This window comes from Catharus ustulatus, chromosome 1 (assembly GCF_009819885.2).
Source record: "Catharus ustulatus isolate bCatUst1 chromosome 1, bCatUst1.pri.v2, whole genome shotgun sequence".
Classification (NCBI taxonomy): domain Eukaryota; kingdom Metazoa; phylum Chordata; class Aves; order Passeriformes; family Turdidae; genus Catharus; species Catharus ustulatus.
The window spans coordinates 47,315,895-47,337,217 of NC_046221.1; the positions used below are offsets into that span (position 1 = coordinate 47,315,895).

General features: G+C 47.9%; 1 protein-coding gene across 1 annotated transcript in view; it reads right to left on the reverse strand.

Moving 5' to 3' along the window:
• Nucleotides 1–2,289: 2,289 nt before the first annotated feature.
• CDCP1 (CUB domain containing protein 1) overlaps nucleotides 2,290–21,323 on the reverse strand; it is a 29,971-nt gene continuing 10,937 nt past the window's right edge. The window contains exons 2-9 of the mRNA XM_033060560.1: nucleotides 16,407–16,610; nucleotides 14,759–15,115; nucleotides 13,145–13,513; nucleotides 9,839–10,066; nucleotides 7,149–7,526; nucleotides 6,467–6,832; nucleotides 5,165–5,246; nucleotides 2,290–3,979 (exon numbers count right to left, since the gene is read on the reverse strand). Coding sequence (XP_032916451.1) covers nucleotides 3,535–3,979; nucleotides 5,165–5,246; nucleotides 6,467–6,832; nucleotides 7,149–7,526; nucleotides 9,839–10,066; nucleotides 13,145–13,513; nucleotides 14,759–15,115; nucleotides 16,407–16,610 — 2,429 coding nt within the window. The 3' untranslated portion in view covers nucleotides 2,290–3,534. The remainder of the gene's footprint in view (nucleotides 3,980–5,164; nucleotides 5,247–6,466; nucleotides 6,833–7,148; nucleotides 7,527–9,838; nucleotides 10,067–13,144; nucleotides 13,514–14,758; nucleotides 15,116–16,406; nucleotides 16,611–21,323) is intronic.

Consider the following 21,323-nt stretch of genomic DNA (forward strand, 5'->3'; position numbering starts at 1 on the left):
TCAGTTACCTGAGAAAAACTGACACCAGTATTGCAGAAACTTTAAGTTCACAAATTACATCAGAATTATCCAGTACACTTTGAAATATGTGATCCTAGTGAGTAGCCAGAGATGTAGGAATACACATTTCTGTATTGAAAGTAATAAAAATGAGTGGGAAGATACCTGAAGCAATTAAAGGCACTTTTAGCTGGCATGTGTTTTGATATGTGCTACAGAAAACTGTGTCAGGTATGACTTTATACTGAATTGTGTAGTGGTCCAAGCAGTATTAACACACTGTTAAATACACACACTCGATCAAATAGTCAGTGAGCAGTGCCAGCATAGTTAAAATGGGAAGAAATCCACATTTTTACTTAATGTAAACAGTAAGGTTTCTAATAAAGGCACTTTAATTTTAAATATTGTTATATGTTTAGCATCACTGCATGCAACACTTGTCTAAAAGTTTCTTGTCACCTTTGAGTATCACTAGGCCAGAAACAGTCACAGTAAGATATCTGGAGAGAAATTCTCCAGTCGTTGAGTCTAGTGCTGCACACAAAATTACAAACACTCTTGGTAAACTGCATACCTGGACAAGGCAGATGTTTACAGTAGTTTCACGAATACAAGCCGCACGGATTATAAGCCGCACCCCCGGTGCCTCGACAATGTTGCTGTCTTTGTCAATAGATAAGCCGCACCCCGAATATTAGCCGCACTTTCGTTCGTCGCGAGAATCCGTGCGCAGCTTTCACAAATTGGCCAATTAGTAAGAGGATCGCGGCATAGCGGGCTTTACTGGCTCGGGGCGGGGCCAGGCAGGCTCGGCCCGCTCATGGTTGCCGACGGGGCCGGGTGGCCCAGCTCAGCGCCACGGCTCGGCGGGGCTGGCCGGGTGGTGCTGCCGCCGCCGCCGGGCTCGCTGGCCCCCCTCTCCCGTCAGCACCGCCGCGCTGCCGCGTTCGCTCGCCCGGCTGGCAGGGCTGCCGCCGCCGGGCTCGCCGCCCGCCCCGCTGCCGCTTTCGCTCGCCCCGCGCCGCGCCTCGCGAGCGCCGCGCCCGCCCCGCGCCGCGCCCGCCCCGCGGCGGCGCTTTCGCGGCTCGCGGCTCGCGGCTCGCGGTTCGCGGCTCGCGGTTCGCGGCTCACGGCGGCGCTTTCGCGGCTCGCGGCTCGCGGCTCGCGGCTCGCGGCTCGCGGCTCACGGCGGCGCTTTCGCGGCTCGCGGTTCGCGGCTCGCGGCTCGCGGTTCGCGGTTCGCGGCTCACGGCGGCGCTTTCGCGGCTCGCGGTTCGCGGCTCGCGGTTCGCGGCTCGCGGTTCGCGGCTCGCGGCTCGCGGCTCGCGGTTCGCGGCTCGCGGTTCGCGGCTCGCGGCTCGCGGTTCGCGGTTCGCGGCTCGCGGCTCGCGGCTCGCGGCTCGCGGCTCACGGCGGCGCTTTCGCGGCTCGCGGCTCGCGGTTCGCGGCTCGCGGTTCGCGGCTCGCGGCTCGCGGTTCGCGGCTCACGGCGGCGCTTTCGCGGCTCGCGGTTCGCGGCTCACGGCGGCGCTTTCGCGGCTCGCGGTTCGCGGCTCACGGCGGCGCTTTCGCGGCTCGCGGTTCGCGGCTCACGGCGGCGCTTTCGCGGCTCGCGGCTCGCGGTTCGCGGCTCGCGGTTCGCGGCTCACGGCGGCGCTTTCGCGGCTCGCGGTTCGCGGCTCACGGCGGCGCTTTCGCGGCTCGCGGCTCGCGGTTCGCGGCTCGCGGTTCGCGGTTCGCGGCGGCGCGCTCGCGGCGAGCGGCGGCGCTTTCGCGAGCGCCGCGTTCGCTCGCGCCGCCGGCAGGGCTGCCGCCGCCGCCACCACGCTCGCCGGCCGCCCCCTCCCGTCTGCACCGCCGCCGCGTTTCCTCGCCCTGGCCGGCACTGCAGGCCCCCGCACCGCCGGGCTCCCCCACGCTGCTGGCCCCGATTATGCTGGGCTTCCCCCGCTGCCAGGCAGCCCCACCCGCCGGCCTTCCTGCTTCTGCCATGCTCCCCTGCACTGCTAGCCCCAGTTCTCCCGGGCTCCCCCGCCCTGCTGGCTCAGGCTCTGCCGCCCGCCCCCGACACTGCTGGCCCCGCCTCTGCCAGGCTTTCCCACCTCTGCCGGGGCCGGCCGGGCTCCAGCTTGGCTTGGGGCTGCCGCGGGCTCTCACTTCCGTGTTGGCAGCTTTTAGAATTTTGTTAATAGATTAGCCGCCCCGGAATATTAGCCGCACTTCCGGGTTTCCACCAAAATTTTGGTCAAATTGGTGCGGCTTGTATTCGTGAAATTACTGTATATATAAAAGGCAACTTCCTTCCCAAAGGAATCTGCCCTCGTGTTGTCAAATGCACAGAAACTGAGGGGCATGCTAACTACAGCACTTAAAACGAACCCTGATTTCCAGAGGTACCTTTCAGGGGCAAGTAGACAACTGAAGCCTAAGTTCTGCCAGTAGTCAAGTCCCCACAACATGGTTGCTAAATTCAGACTGATACACCAAAAAAAAAAAAAAAAAAAAAAAAAAAATAAAAATTAGAAATCTAGGCTTTTCTTATGGATTTATTCTTTGCATTTCAGACACCAGCTGCTGTAAACAATTTTCTTTACTCTGTATTTTAAACCTTAGTTAAAGGTGAAGTGAAAAGCACTGGTAAACAGCTGAATGACCACATCATTATTTCTTTACTGAATCCTTACTCTCACTTGAACCAAAAGTGCAAGGTATTAGTAAAATGTGAATGTCACAGGCACCTGAATAGAACAACAAACTGATTTAGACTTTGAAACTGTTTTTGTCAAAGAGAAAATAAAATAGTCTTTGGCGTAAGCTCATATGGTGCAATCCAAGCATAAGAACATCAATCAAAAATCAGAGAAAACCCATACTTATCTTCTGAAGGAGAAGAGCACAAGCTCAAGTGATCGCACAGGCATAGAACTCTTCCAGGCAGCATACATGGTCTTTCCACTACGCTCACACAGTCACTGGCATGCTAAATCTGATGGATTTTCAAGCTGCAAGTGATGGAAAGGACAGTGTCCCCACCTTTGGTCAGATATTAGCAGATTGCCTGCTAATATGGACGTGTGCAACCTGGAACTGCCTTGAGATAGTGATGCAGTCTGCATCTTCTAAGAGTCACCAACCAACACTCAGACATGTAATGGCTTGTGAGAGAAGGAAATACTGGACATAACACTCTCCCTACTATCAGTGGCCAGTTTTAAGATGGTAGTTAGGAATTAACTTTCCTGATGCCCTTATAGTAAAAAGCAGAAGCACATCTTTGGCACCTGTTTCACAACCAGTCCTGGAGAGTCCTGACTGGTATTGAGTTTGCTAGGTGTTCACTTCAAAACTGAAAGCTATCAACAGCTGAAGTTTAAAAAAAAAAAGGATGAAAAAACAACTAAAAACACACACACGAAACAAAACAAGATAAAAACATATTTAAAAATAACGCTCCTCTTCAGTACTTTTTTCTCCTAGGCCACTGTCCTTATACCTGTGTTTCCACAGGGAACTGCTGTACCTGGCATAAAATTACTCCACTAAACCATCCTGTTCCTTATTTTCCAGCAAGGGGACACTTGTATCTCCCTTAGCCTTTTTATTTGCAGCTCCATCTGACTGCCCTGCTTTCTGATGAGCAAATGTGTAAGTGTCTTGGTCTGTGTCCATCAGGGACGGAGGTTCCTCTTCGGTGTTAGAAGAGCACTTAATGTCTTTTCTGAATGAGAATGGAGGTGGAGAAGGTGGCAAGCTACCAATGGGTCCATCAAAAGGCCGGTACACATCGACTTCTGGAGCAACTGAGCCATTGGACTCCTTCAGCAAGTGTCCATAGACCACAGCATCATCAATAACAGCATAGACATGAGACTCATTGTTTTGCCTCCCTTTTCCCAATAAGCCTTTTTTTCCAGGCATCTGGGTATTCACATTAGCATTGTACACTCCCACCATGGGATTCTGGGTTTTCTTCTTCCTGTTACAGAGGTGAAATTGTTAACAGGTCAAAAACAACATGTTTGGTGCACTGGAACTCAGTAACAACAGCTTCTGTTCACTCATCCCAATCACAAAGTGTCAGGCAGCCTACCTGGACTAAAGGCTTTTCTCACAGTTTTGGGAGAAATAACTCTTGAGACTAGACATTCTTTTTTAACAGAGCAGAAAAGAACTTCACACTATTTGATTACCCACTGCTGCTCTACTGACCCTGAGGTTTGTAAGATTAATCCAATGGTCTCCCAAACACTGGGATTCTGGCTGTGCACTGTACAGAGTCCCACAACATCCACTGGCATTAACAAGACCCAGAGACCATTAGATCCTCACAAAAGCAAGGCTGTGTTACTGAAGATAGTGGGTCAAAATGAAAGTCAAAAGAATTTTTTTAAATTATGATTTCCTAAGTGACTGTCCCTAAATGGGAAAGGATAAAGGGTGCACTGAAGACTTTTAAGCCTGTATTAGTAAAGCCTTTCCTGTGTGCCAGGAAAATGTGCCCCTAACTGCACTAGTCACCATACTGCATAAATTCAATCCAGTTCTACAGCTTCAGGACCCAACCACCTTGACAGCACTGAGCATATATGTATCAGAAAGCCCAGGCTATCAGTGACTTCAAACTCTGCTCATATGAGCAATGCCATGCATGTAAGCTTTGTGCAAGTCACTTCTCTCTCCAAAGGCTCATCTCACAAAAAATTGTTCCCACTTGATGTGCAAACTCTAGAAGTTGCTGGAGGCCGTGCAGATGAACGAAAGTTCTTGGTATATCTGTGTGAATTCACAGTTTCTTTAAACAAAGACTTGAGTGGAGTCAGCATGCAACAGCCACATTCATTGCAATTTCATGTTGCAGGGACTGTTGAGGAGGTCCAACCAACACCTGACTTACAGTACACCCAAGAGCCCGCACTCAAAGCCAAGGTAAACAGTGCTCTGCAAGTTGAAGTAATGTGACTCCAGGAATGCTGCTCTGCTCTTGAATTTAGTCAGTTTAGAGTAAAGAAGCATTTCCTGGGGTCACACTACTTCCAGCACCATTGCCTTCCTCGTACTTTAGACCCTGGTTCAAAGGATATCAACACATGAAACAGAGGGCCCAGCAGCTCTCCCAAAAATGCCTTCTTGCTAAGTTTCACATGCTGAATTATAAACTTACTTCTTCTTAACACAGTACACAGTCAGTCCAATCGCTGTGAGAACTCCAGCCCCAGCCACCACACCAAGTATGATTCCAAGGTCTGCAAACAGACGAGGAACAAGGACACTGAGTAAACGAAGGAACACCCAGCTTTCTCCTAGAATCTGTCTGGGTTTGAACACCTTTAAGAGCTTCTAAACATAGCAGCTGCTGGCAGAGCAGGAGTTCCTAAGCCATGCTTGCCACAGGGCAACACAAGCCATTTCCAAGAGATTGGAGGCCAAGCAACAACAAACTCCTGCTGTTTGCAGTGGAGCACAACCAAAAACCCCAACCAACTCACCAACCTCTAAGAGTTTTCGATACAGCTCATGCTCTGCTAAACTTAACTGCAGCACCTCACATGTCTCTGTCTGAAAAGGCAAGGAAGAGATGAAAGCACAGAAAGAAACAGAGAAGAATTCAAAAGAAGAAATAGTGGCATTTCGACAGTTTCCTCTCACAACCATGCTTTCCTCTGAAATACACAGGTTGTGCTGACCTGGGGTTTTCTAAGAGTCATAAAATTTATTAGGGAAGTCCAAGCATGAGAAAAGAAAAATGTTGCAAGTTTTGCAAGTTTCAAAAGAAGTATAGATTAAAAAAAAAATTACAAAGTGCAAATGTGAAGCAAATTTACATAAGCAAAGCCTACCCTAAAAATGCCCCCTCATCTTTTTTTTTTTTTAAACTGTTTATGTTTCAGGGAGATGAAAGAGGATAAGAACCCAGGATTTTCTGCTAGCAGTCAGGGCCCAATCTCCATTAAATGGTCAGACCTGTCCTAGGGAAGATTTCTTGCTCATGTGAACACTGAGACTAATTGAACCAGTAACATGAAGCGAGGACTACTTGGATGAATAAGTTTGCATAATCAAATCCCAAGCTGCTCATTAGGTCTGTAACCCTGGAAGGGAAAAGCATCACTTGATCTTATTATACATTCCGTCTGTTATCTCCAATTAAAAAAGTTAAATTAATTTTTAAAAAAATTAAAAATCTAGACTTACTACCTCAATCCTTGTCATTTCTTGTGTCAACAAAAGAAACACACCTCCCACCTCCCAAAAAACCATATCACATTAAAACCTCTCCTTCCTCCCCAGCTCCTAGAAATACCCAGATGAAACTCTCAGAAATTTTTGAGGGACAGACTTTTCCAACAGCAAACTGCCTACAAACGGACACTGGTCCTTCTTGGACCATCATCCATTACTGTCACCTCAAGGGAAAACATGGAAATAAGCAGAAAACAAACTACCACGACCTTAGAGGACTCACCTACTGGCTTGTCAGCAAAAGTCACCTGGAACTGCAAGGTCAGTCGTGTCTTATCCACAGGTTTACAGTTAGAGACATTCACCCAGAAGTTGTGGTGCATATTTCGGGGCTGGGGCAGGAGCTCATCCTCACGGCACACGATCTCCTCTGCTCCCAGAGTCTCTTCCTTTATGTTGACAAAGGCACGGCCCGTCTCACAGGCAACGCCCATGCGGTCCTTGGAGAACTCAAGGCGGGCAGTTTGCTTGCTAGGCACAATGATGAACCAGGATATGGAAACAGAAGGAGGTAAACCGTAAGGCCAGTTGGGAGCCTGCAAGCAAACTTCAGTTTTTGGATTTGGACTCACAGTGAATGTGCACTCATCTATAGCAAAGGAAAAGAAGAAAAGAAAACTTAGTTTTGACAATTATTGTCCTGTCCCACATCAGTGTTATTACAACACAGACATACCTGCAGAATTTGCTACAATCAACTATCCACTATATGGAATACAAAATTCCTTCTCTCTTCCCAAAACAAACCACATCACTGGTTCAGATAAAACTGATTCTAGAGTCTAGTCCTAGAACCATTGCTATAGGATTGAACTCTTAATTTCTGTTTATCCATATGTGCTTTAATAAGCCTATTGAGAGCTCTATCACTGTACAACAAAGTAGTATAAAATCTACTACCTTACCTTTAATATGTGGCACAAAAGACATTTTCAAATCCTGAGGGAGAGACTCATTGATGAATCCTTTACCAAATGTTTTTAAGGCTATGGTGATATTATTCCTCATCTGAATCTTTTCAATAGATCCACCAGGACAGAATTCACCAACATTCAGCTCTGTCTCTGAGGTGGCACTAACAATGCTGTAACGGTAGCTCGCATTGCACCTCCCCGCTGTGGAATGTTGAAGTTTCAAGGACGGAGACTTAATTTCTACATTGATCATATCAGTAGCCAAGAGCTTCCAAATAAACTTATGCAGTCGAATTGACAATCGGGTAATAGCCTTGGGCACTGAAAGGGAATAGATCTTCCTCTGACACCAACGAATATCCATACAGCCTGCAAAAACAAAAACAAAATCCTGAGGGTTGGATATTTCTTGCACAAGAAATACGTGGGCACATGCAGAGTACTGTCAGGTTTGCATTAGAGACCCAGATAAGCATTTACCTAAGAAAATATCCTCTCTTAGGAACCTTTATCCAAACATGTAGTTTTTGTATTTAAACAGCTTTCCTTAAAAAGTGCAGGACACCAAAGAAACAAACAAACATATTCAAAGGCCCTCACTCAAGATATACATGCTGACTGGGACACTGCTGCAGACTACAGTAATTTCACGAGTATAAGGTGCACCCTTTTGACTAAAATTTTGGTCCAAACCCGGAAGTGTGCCTTATAGTCCAGTGTGTCTTATATAATGGACAAAGTTTGGAAATTTGCTAACCCAGAAGTGCAAGCTGCGAGCTGAGCCAGGAGCTGCGGCCGCGTGGGGGAAGCTGGGAACCGCGGGAGCCACAGCTGCTGGGTGGGGGAAACTGGGAACCGGCGTGGCCGCCGGGCGGTGGGACGCTGGGATGCGGCGCAGCTGTCGGGCGGGGGATGCTGCGCAGTCGCCAGCTGGGGAGGAGCGGGGAGAAGCCGTGTGGCCACTGGCCGGAGGGACGCAGCGTGGCCGTCGGCCGGGGGGACGCGGGGAGAAGCGACACAGCAGTCGCTGGCCGGGGAGAAGTGGAGAAGGAGGGAGTTGCCGCCGCTGGCCCGGTGCTAACTGCGCGGGGAGGCAGGGAGGGAGCTGCCGCTGCTGGCTCTGGACCGGCGCTAAGCGTGCAGGGACAGAGGAAGCCGCCGGTTCCTGCCCAGCGCAAATTGCACGGGCACGGAGGAAGCTGCCGACTCCAGCCTGACGCTAATCGCGCAGGGAGGCACAGATGGAGCTGCCGCGGCGGGCTCCAGACCGTTGCTAAGCGCACGGGGACGGAGGAAGCTGTCGCCGCTGGCCCAGTGCTAACTGTGTGGGGAGGCAGGGAGGGAGCCACTGCCGCCGGCTCCGGACCGGCGCTAAGCACATGGGGACGGAGGTAGCCGCCGTCTCCAGCTGGGCACGAATTGCATGGGAATGGAGGAAGCCACTGCCACTTCTGGCCGGTGCTAACTGCGTGGGGAGGTAGGGAGGGAGCTGCCGCCGCTGTCTCCGGACCAGAGCTAAGCGCGCGGGGATGGAGGAAGCCGCCGGCTCCTGCCCGGCGCTAACCACACGGGGAGGCAAGGAGGGAGTCGCTGCTTCTGGCTCCAGCCTGGCACGAATTGCATGGGAACAGAGGAAGCCACCACTGCCGCTGGCCGGCGCAAGCTGCGCAGGGAGGCAGGGAGGGAGCTGCCGCCGGCAGTTCCAGACCGGCGTTAAGCGCGCGGGGATGGAGGAAGCCGGCTCCTGCCCGGCACGAATTGTGCGGGGAAGGAGGAAGCCACTGCTGCTGGCCCGTGCTAACTGCGCAGGGAGGCAGGGAGGGAGCCGCCGGTGCCACCAGCTCCGGACCGGCGCTAAGCACGTGGGAAAGGAGGAAGTCACTGCTGCTGGCCCGGCGCAAGCTGCGCGGGGAGGGAGGGAGCTGCCGGCCCGGTACGAGTCGCAGCCACCCTAAGTCAACCCGGACCATGGGCAGCCCCGAGGCAACCTGAGCTGTGCCTCGCCAGCCGGCACTGCAGGCAGGCGGGAGTGCCGAGGCCCCCGGCACGGGGAGGGCGCCTGGGGTTGCATTTAAAGGCGACGCCAATCTGTGAAAAATGTTTGCAATTTGAGCACCTGCCAATAAACCCTGTGATTGCACGATTCCGTTACTATTTTGTTACTTTGTTGCATACAGCACAGCTCCTCACTGGGGAAAAAAAAAAAAGTGCGCCTTATAGTCCGGTGCGCCTTATATAATGTACAAAGCTGTAAAATATGCTGGCTTCCGGAGGTGCACCTTACACTCCGGTGCGCCTTATGGTCGTGAAATTACTGTAGTCAAAGTACAGATACTTTAAATCTCTTTTCTACTTGCACTCATGATGGCAACCTTGGTCCTGCATTTTCATGGCCAGATTTATGTCTCTCTGGCTCTGTTTCCATAATTTGCAATGACTTAGGTGACTTTGTACCTCTTCCCTTCCAGGAACAGCTGCGCGGTTTCTATTCTTAAAGGTAGAATAATGTACTGAACAAAGTCACCTCCAGATTCATTGCACCCACCTCCCAGCTGGCCAGAACCTGGTTTCCAACCTCAATCCATTTAAAGCCAAAGCAAGGGAGCAGGTTTGGCTGACCCCTGTGGAAAAGCATGCAAAAGCATTCCTTAAGAAACAGCATTAAGCCACTTTTGTCATACCTATGCCTTTTTCAGCCGTGATCCTCAGCTGGGACAAGTCCTTGCACAGAAAGGAGATTCTGTAGACAGCACCAGAGGTTAAAGTCAAGACACGGTCACAGGTGCGAGGATCTTTGCATATCAGGCATATGGGTTCAGACATGAGAGGGATGCGGCTGGGCCACCCTTCAGGGTGTAGTGTCACAGTCATGTTCTTCTCCTTGCTCAGGTCGACCAAATGTGTGACATCTGCAAGGAAAATCATTCCAGAGCAATGACAGGCAAGAAGCACAGTGTGAAGCAGAACTTCCTTCACCTTTTTTCACCCCATTATATGAGCAGTTGTTACAGCAAATACTTAGAATATCTGGAAGGAGAAAATAGAAGGAAAGAGAAAAAAATGCAAGTGTAGTTCATAAAGATTGACTGTCATGAGGAAAGATAGATTTTGGATCCATGCAACATCCTGGTGCTGTTAATGATGCCAATGCTGCTCTCTCTGATGTCAAAGAAAACAAGCTGGCCTAGTGGAAGTGTCCCTGCCCATGGCAGGGGATTTTGGAACTGGATGATCTTTCCAACCCAAACTATTCAATGATTCTACAAAGGACAGTGGGGAAAAATAGTATACACACACACACACACATACTCTATTACTACTCTTAATTTTCTGGTTTTAGGTTTAGCTACAATCTCAAAGTCATACACAAAAGGTGAATAAAATAGCTTTCTCCTGTGTGGGAAATCAGGCAGGCAAAAAGGCAAGTGGTCAAATGGAATTATCCAAGTCATTGGCACCACCAAGCATATCACCTAGGACTCTTACTGTAAGGTTGTAATTTTTCATAATGTTTTTTCCTGAAGCAGTTAAACACTGGAAGAGTTAGATCAAGAAGTTATTGTGATGGAAAGAGCTATATTTTCTTATTTAATGACAAGCACCACAGACAGTTGTGGAATACCCAAATGTTTGGGAAGCTTTGAGAATATGCAGATACCAACACATTTTTAATAAGAGGAATGTTGCAGACGGCAACCTGAGGGCTGAATTTGAATCTTTGATGGAACTTATATAACTACAAAATCAATAATGAAATCCTATAAAATCCCTTGAGAAACTACTGTTGTCTCTTAAATCCAAGTGGTTTATTACTTGCATTTCATTCACTGAATGACAAGGTGGTTTAATTTTTTATGTGATTATCAGCTTGTCTACTGGTCATAAATATATTAAAATTCTTTTTGCTTTCCAAAGAAGAAGAGAGATAAAGCTGATTACAGTAATTTCACGAATACAAGCCACACCATTTTGACTAAAATTTTTCTCCCACACCGGAAATGCGGCTTATACTCAGGAGCGGCTAATATGTGAATAATTTTCTGACATTTACAACCCCAGAAGTGCCAGCCAGGGTGCCGAGCCGAGCACCTGCCAGTAAAAGCCGGCATTTCACGATTGTTACAAACTGTTACTCTGTTGCGCTGCGGGTGGAGCCTGGCTCCCTGCAGGCAGCACGGGGGGCGGGGAGAGAGGCGGGAGAGCTCTCTTCTTCCCTCCTCTGCTGCAGCCCGGGAGAGAGACAGGGGGGCCCCGTGCCGCCATCGCTGCGGCCCGGGGGGAAGGCGGGGGCCCTGTGCCGCCATCGTCGCGGCTCGGAGAGGAGGCGGGGGCCCCGTGCCGCCATCGTCGTGGCTCGGGGAGGAGGCGGGGGCCCCGTGCCGCCATTGCCGCAGCCCATGGGGTAAGCGGGGGGCTCCTGTCCCCGCCTGCCGCGGCAGGAGCAGGCAGGCTCCATCCCCACCCGCCGCTGCGGGAGTGGGGGGGGCTCCGTCCCTGCCTGCCACCACGGGGCAGCGCTGGGCCAGGGCGAGTGAGCCCAGAGGCGGTGGCTGGCCCCGAGCGTCCCCACCAAGCTGGGCCACCTGGCCCCGTCGGCAGCCCCGAGCGGGCCAAGCCTGCCCGAGCCGAGCCAGTAAACCCCGCCATGCCGCGGTTACTAATTGGCAACTCTGTTGCACGCGGGTCCTCGCTGCGAACGACAGAGCGGCTTATACTCAGGTGCGGTTTATTTGTGGGCAAAGAACAAAATGTTTGCCAACACCCAGAGATGCGGCTTATAGTCCGTGCGGCTTGTATTTGTGAAATTACTGTAACTGAATATAATGTTTGCATTCTGTCTGGTTTCCAAGATGCAGTACACAATAAATGTAAGCAAACACAAATTTGTTAACAATTCTGTGAGGATTTGCTGTTCATAAACAGAACCAGGCTAGACAGACAAAGAACAAAGAATTGTAAGGGTGAGTTGCTACAGATCCTTTCTGGGTATCTGACTTCAGGGCACAAGCTATTCAAACCTTATTCTCTCTAAAATTACTTAGAAAGCCCCTAAGTAGCTCCTGATATAGTGGTAGTCAAGTGTGGACTTGCCTCCACCTGCTCTCCTGCAGTGAGTGCACCTTGATTATTAGCCTCCACCTTGAACTGAGGTCAGAGCTACGAAGTCAGAGGCTACATCACTAACTCCATGGCTCATTACCTAGACAGGCCTTTTATTTCTGTTTTTAGAGAAATGCTCTGGTATTACAAGTCATTGTGGTAAACCAACCTGAATTTGGGGCTAGAAAACAAAAAAAAAAATTATTTTCTCAGTATAGGGAAAGAAATGTAAAGAACATCTAAATATGTAGGAGATATTATTAGTGGAATATCTTACTGACAACTTTTGTGTTTAATGTGACTTCTTCACACTTGCTGATGTTCAACCTCCTCTAGGAAGCAAAATAAAACTCGAAGGAAGAAAGGAAGATGCATACTGATGCCATTACCAATACAGAGACAATTTTACATCTCTCAATTCACCAGTTAATGCCACAGATCTTGCTACCTACTGTGACAGCGTGTTTCACCTTGTTAAGTGCAACTGCTCATATAGGGAACAAAAAACTGGGTTCACTTTAAGAACGATCCTTAAAATGTTGAGTCTCATGTCTGAAAGCAAAACTGGTAAAGGCATTTTTCAATTACATGATTCAGGTGCTGGAAAGGGAAAGGGTTTCCATTTATGTTACAGTGTAAAAAATAAAGCAGCACTAAATACTCCATTGTAAATTGCAAATTCCAGCATTGCTGCTCACCTTGCCGTATTGGTGGCCAATGGTACCCTGGGCAATAAAACAGGCCTCAGCGTTGCTTGGCAACCTCCTTAAAATCACAGAGGAACCAAAGTTCAAGGAAAATAACAAAAAAGAGTGTTTCTGTCCCTTGTGGTGCTCAGTCCAGACATCTGTAAGCAAAAGCAACAAAAGGGGCCAGCAGGTACTTACTCTCATCAACCTGCGGGTGCTGAACAACAACTTGGAAGAGCAGACGAAGAATGCCCGGGTTCTGGGCATCCTGATCACAGCCCTGCAGGGACATATTGAAACTGCCAGCAATATTGGCAGGTTGGCTGTCACTCAGCTTGAACACCTCTGGGTTGCTGGGGGAGCCAGGGATGTAGTACTCCACCCTCTCCTCCTTCCTTTCGCAGTTGGAGAGGCTGTAGTTGTGGAAGAACATGCTTGCTCTCATGTTGGAAGGAATAACAAACTGCCACGTCATGAGCTCATCTTCTGGAAAGCCCAGTGGGTAGTTAGGGGACATTAGGGTGATTGAAGACTCCCCCTTCAAAATGGATTCAATGATGCATAACCCTAAACCAGAGAGGGAATCACAACATATCAAATGAGTTCCAGTTATTGAAGATACACTGGTATATGCAGCACCCTCAAAGTAGACTCTTTATTTCAACAGTGAGATCGCCCACTGCAACTACAGGTTAGGTTATTACAAAACACTCAGACTAAAACATATACTTGAGTTGATTCTTATGTCTTCAATTACAGAAAAGATAAGGAATGTACTAATACTGCATTTTCAGTCTAGCAGGTTAACCTTTCAAGCACATGCTTGAAAGACAAGCCTTGATTATTGGCAAAGGCAAGATCCTAATTCCTACTTCTACATTTGGCTTTGCAAGAGCAAACACAGAACCTGATAACTGCTTCTGCTTCACTGGATTTTGGGAAACAAAACATGCAAGCTTATATAGCAGCATGTAGCTCTCTTTACAAAAACCTCCTAAATATAACAAAAGCACACCAGCAAAGAGCCTCAAATAGGCACAACAAAACACAAATGTGAACTGTGCAGACTATATAAGACACTTTATCCTTGGATGACTCTTGGCATTGTGAAGTTGGGTACATAGAGATTATAGTCCCACTCTAGGACTCCAGTGGCGATGTGCTACTGTGTGGAGTGCCAGGAATTAAAAACACTCATGTTCTAGAAGGTTGAATCTGGACCAAGTTTATTTTATAACTGATAGCAATAACACTAGAATTCAAGTATTTTAGGAAGATTATTACACAACAGTTAAAGTTACTGTGCAGATTGAAACAGATAAATGTATTTGTGTAGGCTCATGGGCCTTCTGGCACTGCTTCACCTTTTCCCATACTCCTGAAGAGAGGCATTGGTTTGAGGTTCCAGAAGTTAAAGAAACTTTTTAAAAAATAAACAAGCCCAACTACACACTGCAACCAGTAAAAAACTCTCTGGCTCATTCTAATTATACCACCTAGTCTCACCTAGTTGAATGCACAAAAACAAAAAAGCGGGTATGTTTAAGTTTTAGGAAGTTTAAGGAGATTTAAAATTATTAATGTACAACAAAACCAGCAACATAACAGCTTCCCTAATTAACAATCAATGAAACTTTGAGTTCAGAAGAGCACCATCTAATCAAACTAAAAATCATACAGTAGTTTCCAGAAAAGATGAAGTGGAAGGGAGTTAGGGATAGCAGCACCAAAATTGGAAGGTTAGCTGTGAAGAAAGGTTGAAATAGATTCTGCTGCAATCTGCAGGAGGCAGGTGTACTACTCTGTACTTACGTTTTATGGAAGCCCTGTTGGCTATGTTGAAGCCTGAGGTGGTGAAAGGTAAGTGCCACGGGAGGTGCAGGGACATGACAACTCCTCCCAGCAGCTTGATGCGAGACACAGAGCCATTCCTGCAGAAGGTGCCAATGTTGACCATGGCCTTATCAATACAGCTGCTGATATTGTAGCTAACAGAGTCTGGGCACGTCTTTCCTGGTTCAATCTGTCTTAGCCATGAGGTAGAAAATTTTAGTTCAAGTCCGGCTTTTGTACTTGCCTTCACATCCCAGATATAAGTCCTGTTAAGGCGAGGTAGCCCCAGTGGGTAAAGATGAACATCTCCAAAGGGACACAGGCCTGACACACAGTCTAAATGCAGAGAGAGAAAAGCTGTTATACACTCTGGAAAGCATTCCATTAAATGGGGAGTTTGATACTTCACCTTGCTTGCTATTATCACAATTTTTAGGTTGCACTCATAGTTTCCTCCACGTGCACTAAAAGGCACTCCTGTAACATGGTCACAGGTTGTCTCCAAATAAGACTATCAGCCCATAGAATAGACAGGATAAACCTGCTTTAGTCAGGCTAACTAATAGGAGGGATTCATTGTCCCTAGTATTCTGCCTTGTTTGCTGAAGAATTTAGAAGGTATTTAGTGAATAGGGCAGAGTCTGAATGGGCAAAAGGGAGAAATGCGGTGTCCAAAGAGCTGGGATCTAGAGAACCGATTTTATCCTATATTGCTCAGAGAGTTCCTGGTAAATCATTCATCTTTAAATTTTTTACTGCTTGCCATGAACTGTATTTTTGTTCCCTCAGTGCCCAGATGAACAACAACTGCCACTGCAAGATTCTGGAGGGAAACCAGAAAACTTTTATCTGAAAAATCCAAACAATTGATTGACACTCAATTATATTTTAATGCATATCTAGGTTTTGGCTTAAAAGAAGAAATATTACAAGTGTGTCTTGCAAATACATGAGACACAGTGAGTGTTACTATTTGCATGAATCATATGAGTAAAACTCCAAAACATGAAGAGAATTATCCTTGAACATCACCCCAAAAATAATGAAGATATTATTAAAGACTGAATACGCAATGAAGTTTGGGATCTAGTTGAGATGAAGCACATGTTCATGCCATTAAAGAGTACATACACCAGGGATAACATTCAAAGCAGAAGCATCTTTAGTTACACTTCTGAATTTGCAATTTCTTGACTTCAATAACATTCACTAAAGATACAGAAACATGTGCAGGTCTTCAGAGTTTCTGTTGTCCTTATAGACACAACCAAGCTGTTCATCAAATACATATTATTATTAAGTGTTCAGAAGTTCTTGACAGGAACAAAAAAATTCTTTGATGGATTTATAAATTGTGGGAAAAGGAAAGGCAGCAAGGAATTGATGCAGTAAACCGCCTTCTAGCAGTTTCCAACACAGTCAAGCCAACATTAATTCTGCTAGTTGCAATACAAACTTCTTCAGCTTGCATAGCAGTAGCAGTCATTCAAGGTTATTTATCAGTGCTAAAAGATTTCTTCTTAGCTAAGATTATGGCAGATACCTTGATGCAGCAGCAGGGAAAAAAGCACGTGGTTTTACTGGAGGAAAATTACCACTGGGGAAAAATTAAAAATCTGTATCTTACCAATATTTTTCTGAATTTCCATGATGAAATACTTCTCTGGAGTACTACAGGTGAAGGTAAAAGTCACATTCTCCCCAGCCTTTATATTGAGTTCAGATCTGATGACATTTTTCATGCGGATTCGACAGCTTGGTGAAAGACCAGGTTTCAGTTTAATCATAACTGTGGTGTTGTCCGCTTTATGAAGAGCGATTGTAAAGGAAACTAAGAAAGAAAAAATATATAGAACAGAGGTGGTTTGTTTCTAGCACATATGAGTAACACCAGGCTCTCCACACAGCCCCACAGATGTCACAGTGTCCAAAGGAATATTAGCATCCACATTCTCAGGAACCTCTACTGTTGTACCAATAGAAAATGCCTCCTCTCTTCCAGCACAGACAACATAAAAATATGCTTGCTGCATGTGCCCAGGAGACATACACAGGGAATTTGTGCAGAATCAGTTCTGCTCCAATTTACCCTCACCAATGTCATTTATTTCACATTTAAAAACTAGCTCAGATATTCCTTTCAAATTTTTGTTCTCCTATTTTTTGTTTCAGCCTGTTTCATTCTGAAGGTACTCATCAAGTCACGACTCAATTCAGGAAGTTAATTCAGTAGACAAACAAAAAACCGAGTTTCCACTTTAATCACAGACAATGTAGTAAGAGATGAATTTCTGGGTACGCCTCAACAATTACTGCAGGTTAGATGAGGTATTCCAGCAATACCAAAAGCACACAGCAACAGATATTTTTAGGTGCAGTCATGGTCCTTTCCCACCCTCCCCACCCTTCACAGCTCACTCCCTGAAGGTACAGGATGTCTGTGCAGTGTCCCTCACCAGCACAGAAGGCATCTGTGATCTGAAACAGACTGTGTGTGCTTGGACACCTCCTCTCCATCTCTGACACAAACATCACTGATTCACAACTTCTGGGAAATACTTCGCAGATTTCAACTTATCCTCAAGTACTGCCAGATGCAGGAGTAGCTCTCACAGGAAATACTGAAGGCACCGAATAAAGTGCTTGTTGAATAATCTTCTATTTTATTGGTAGCAGTTTATCAAAAAAATTACTCAAACCTGACTGTCTTCTAAAATATGATACACCAGAGTACTGACTGGACATACTGCTGCTTGATTTCATTGTTCTTCATTCCTTATTTCAGTGTATGGAAGATACAGTGTCTATAGCGTTTGTGCTTTTAGTGTATACGAGAAAAAAATTATGCATACAAAAAATAGTAAGAGATCTAGAAATAAAGGTACCCCGAGTTCAGTTCAAAAACATCTCTGCCTTGAGTGCAACATCACACAGGGCTGCATGACAAAACTCTGCCCACACACCAGGTTGGGAATCCTCATGCTCGTTAACCTCAACGAAAAAAAGATTTACGCACTGGCAAACCCAGCAGAGCAGCTCCCTTGAGGGGGCCCCTGAAGCCATTCCAATTACCAGGCAGCATGCCAGGAAGGTGTAGGAGAGCAGCTGGCTCGAACACATCTGCAGGATGCCCCAGGTTCTGTCCAACTGCTCCATCCCTCCAGCACCAGTCAGGTCCATACCAGCTGCTGGCGCAGGGGTGATCAGGCTGCTGGTCACAGCCCAGACATGAAGGGGTTGACCTGGTGGGGTTGTGGGGAGTGGAGCTGAACACAGCATAGGAATCCTTGATCAGCAGATCCCTCTAATGGCACACAAGCATACCAGAGACCCTCAACAAACATATCCGCCCAGCTCAAAATTTCAGTCATTGAAGCTGCTGAAAGCAGCTTATTGCATTAGCAACTCAATTTCAAAAACGATCTGTTCTATTGAAGAGGAGTTTAAAAACCTCCTATTTTTTTACAGGAATCTCATGGTTTTGCACCGCCTGACTTTGACTGCAATGATTCGCAAAAGCCCTGAGGACTGAGCAGGCAGCACAGCCCATCCCCACCACTGGAAACATTGTGGCTCCAGGTTTGGCAATGCCAGGCATCAAAAATCCCACTGCTGGGGGTGTAGGGCAGAATAGAATAGAGTATTCAAAGACATACTCCATCATGTGTTTATCCGAGTTTTGTTGTTCTTAAGCCTTTTTTGCAGCCTTTCTAGCTTTTCTACACAATCTTGGAGTCAAAAGACTTATCAAGTCCTTGAAACTGCCTTACCTATTTACCTCCAGGATCTAAAGTTTTAAATTAAAATCTCAAACACAACAAGGCTTGCCAAATTGCAGCACGTACTTTTAACCACAAGTTTACTAACCACAGAATACCATTAGTGAGTACCTGGTCACTGAGTAACTTTCCTACAGCTTTTAAGTGATGGGACAGTTGTCTGACCTGAGAGCCTACGCTGAATTCTCCTACCTCTTCCAAAGGCTTGCACACCTTACGTCTGTGTTTCTGCCTAGACATTTTTTTGCAGAGGTTTTCAATATGGATTTTCCTAAGGAAGTAAAAAAGATGATGGTGTATCCTGGGAGCTGCCTGTATAATGACCTTCTAAGCACACAGGGGACAATTAGAGGGGCAATGTCCATGGGGTGAGGAGGATAATAAAGCCAAGGAAGTAGTCAGTGCTGCTCTTCCTCATTCTTCAGGAGGAAGCAGTCTCTAGAAGAGAAAGTGAAACAACTATGTCCAACCTAGCCCAGAGTTCTATTTCCCATACCTCTGGATTCTTTTTGGGTTCTCTTGTTTTTATTTACATTATTTAGTGCACAAAATACCTTTGACCATGTTGGTCATCATTTCTCTGATGTTTAAGTCATCCAGATATGATGTGTTAATAGCTAAACCAAATAGGTAATACCTATGGACAAAATAAATTCTTTTCTTGCACATCGTAATTGTCATACTCATCTTGTAAGTTTATAAGTATTACTGAAAAGTCTGTTTCTAACTCTCTACTCAAACTGTTATCAGTGTTCCTTTCCCATCCCTGGGACAGCACAGCCATATGGCCAACCTGGCAGGACAGAGCCCAGCAACAGCCAGCACTCCTCCACCAAATGCTGAATTATGGCTCTAATTTTTAGTCATGAGAATTAAATTTAAGTATTGCCTTAAGCATGTGACTAGTCTTAGATCAAAACAAATATACATCCTGAGCTGAAACTAAGGAACAGAAATTTTCAACATTTTGAAATAAGCAAAGCGTTCCTACAAGGGTCAAAACAAAGTATCGTCTTCCCCAGCCCTCAAAAGACCCAAATTCTGCTGCCTGGGCTTTTTTTCCCTCCTTCCCCCTCCTCTTGCTGACTTCATGACCATATAATCATTCTTCATTTGATTTATCTGCAAGAATATCAAATATTTGTCAGCTCAATATCATTTTCCAGAATAGATTTATCCCATTCCTCAGCTTTTCTAAATAAGACCTGCCCAAAATCACAGAAATGTTTTCAATGATCAATATGTCATCACAGCAGTAGGCAAGAAGGATGCAGATCTATATCAAATTAGGCATCTATATCAAATTATGCCAGCAAAGTTGTCTGCTAGAAGCCCACATGAGAACATACACTTTGAGCACATAAAACAAACAGCTTGCACAGATGAAAACCCACAGACAATAATTTCGGCCAAGAAATAAGACTGTGCTGTAATGCCAGCTGCTAGGGATGTGCTAAACTGCATTAGACTATCAAATTGAATAGGAAAAGTAGAAAAAAAGAATCATGCAGAAAGTATAAGCAGTGATCCCAAAGTCATTAAAAATAAATGAACAAACGGTTAAAATTCCCCAAACTATAGCCACACATGAGCAGCACCATAGAGAGACTACTTAAAGAGCACCTTTATTGAAGAGTTTTTATAAACACAAGTGAGACTCCTCATGACTCAGACTACAGTAATTTCACGACCATAAGGCGCACCGGACTATAAGGCGCACCCCCAGGAGTCGGCAAAATTCGCAACTTTGTAGATCAGATAAGGCGCACCGGACTATAGGGCGCACTTTTTTTTTTTGCAGCGAGGCTCCGCCCCCAGCTCCCCCCGCGTGTTTGCTGGACGAGGCCCCGCCTCCATCCGGCTGCCACGGCACTGTGGCCCCGCCTCCACCCGGCAAGCCCGACCCCGCCTCCAGCCAGGAGCCCCGGCCTCGCAGCCCCGCAGGCCCCCAGCAGCCCCAGTCGCGCGGGCACCAGGAAGCCCCGGCCTTGCCTCCACCCAGCAGCCCCTGTCCCGTGGCCCCGCGGGCACCTGGAAGCCCCGGTGCTGCCGGCACCCAGCAGCCCCGGTCCTGCGGCCCCACGGGCACCCAGCAGCCTCGGCCCCGTGGCCCTGCAGGCATCTGGAAGCCCCGGTTCTGCAGGCACCCAGCAGCCCCTGTCCCGTGGCCCCGCGGGCACCCAGCAGTCCCGGTCCCGCAGGCACCCGGAAGCCCCGGTCCCGTGGCCCCGCAGGCACCTGTAAGCCCCGGTCCCGCAGCCCCGCGGGCACCCAGCAGCCCCGGTCCCACAGGCACCTGGAAGCCCCTGTCCCGCAGCCGCGCGGGCAGCCAGCAGCCCTGGTGTGCGGCCCCGCGGGCACCCAGCAGCCCCTGTCGGGCAGGCACCCAGCAGCCCCGGTCCCATGGCCCCACGGGCACCCAGCAGCCCCGACCCCGCCTCCAGCCAGGAGCCCCGGCTTCGCAGCCCCGCGGGCACCCAGCAGCCCGGGTCCTGCAGGCAACCAGCGGCCGCAGCCCCGCAGGCACCCAGCAGCCTCGGTGCTGCCAGAACCTGGAAGCCGCGGCCCCGCGGGCACCCAGCAGCCCCGGCCCCGCGGCCCCGCAGGCACCTGGAAGCCCCGCTCCCACAGGCACCCAGCAGCTCCGTTCCCGCGGCCCCGCAGGCACCTGGAAGCCCCGCTCCCACGGGCACCCAGCAGCTCCGTTCCCGCGGCCCCGCAGGCACCTGGAAGCCCCGCTCCCACAGGCACCCAGCAGCTCCGTT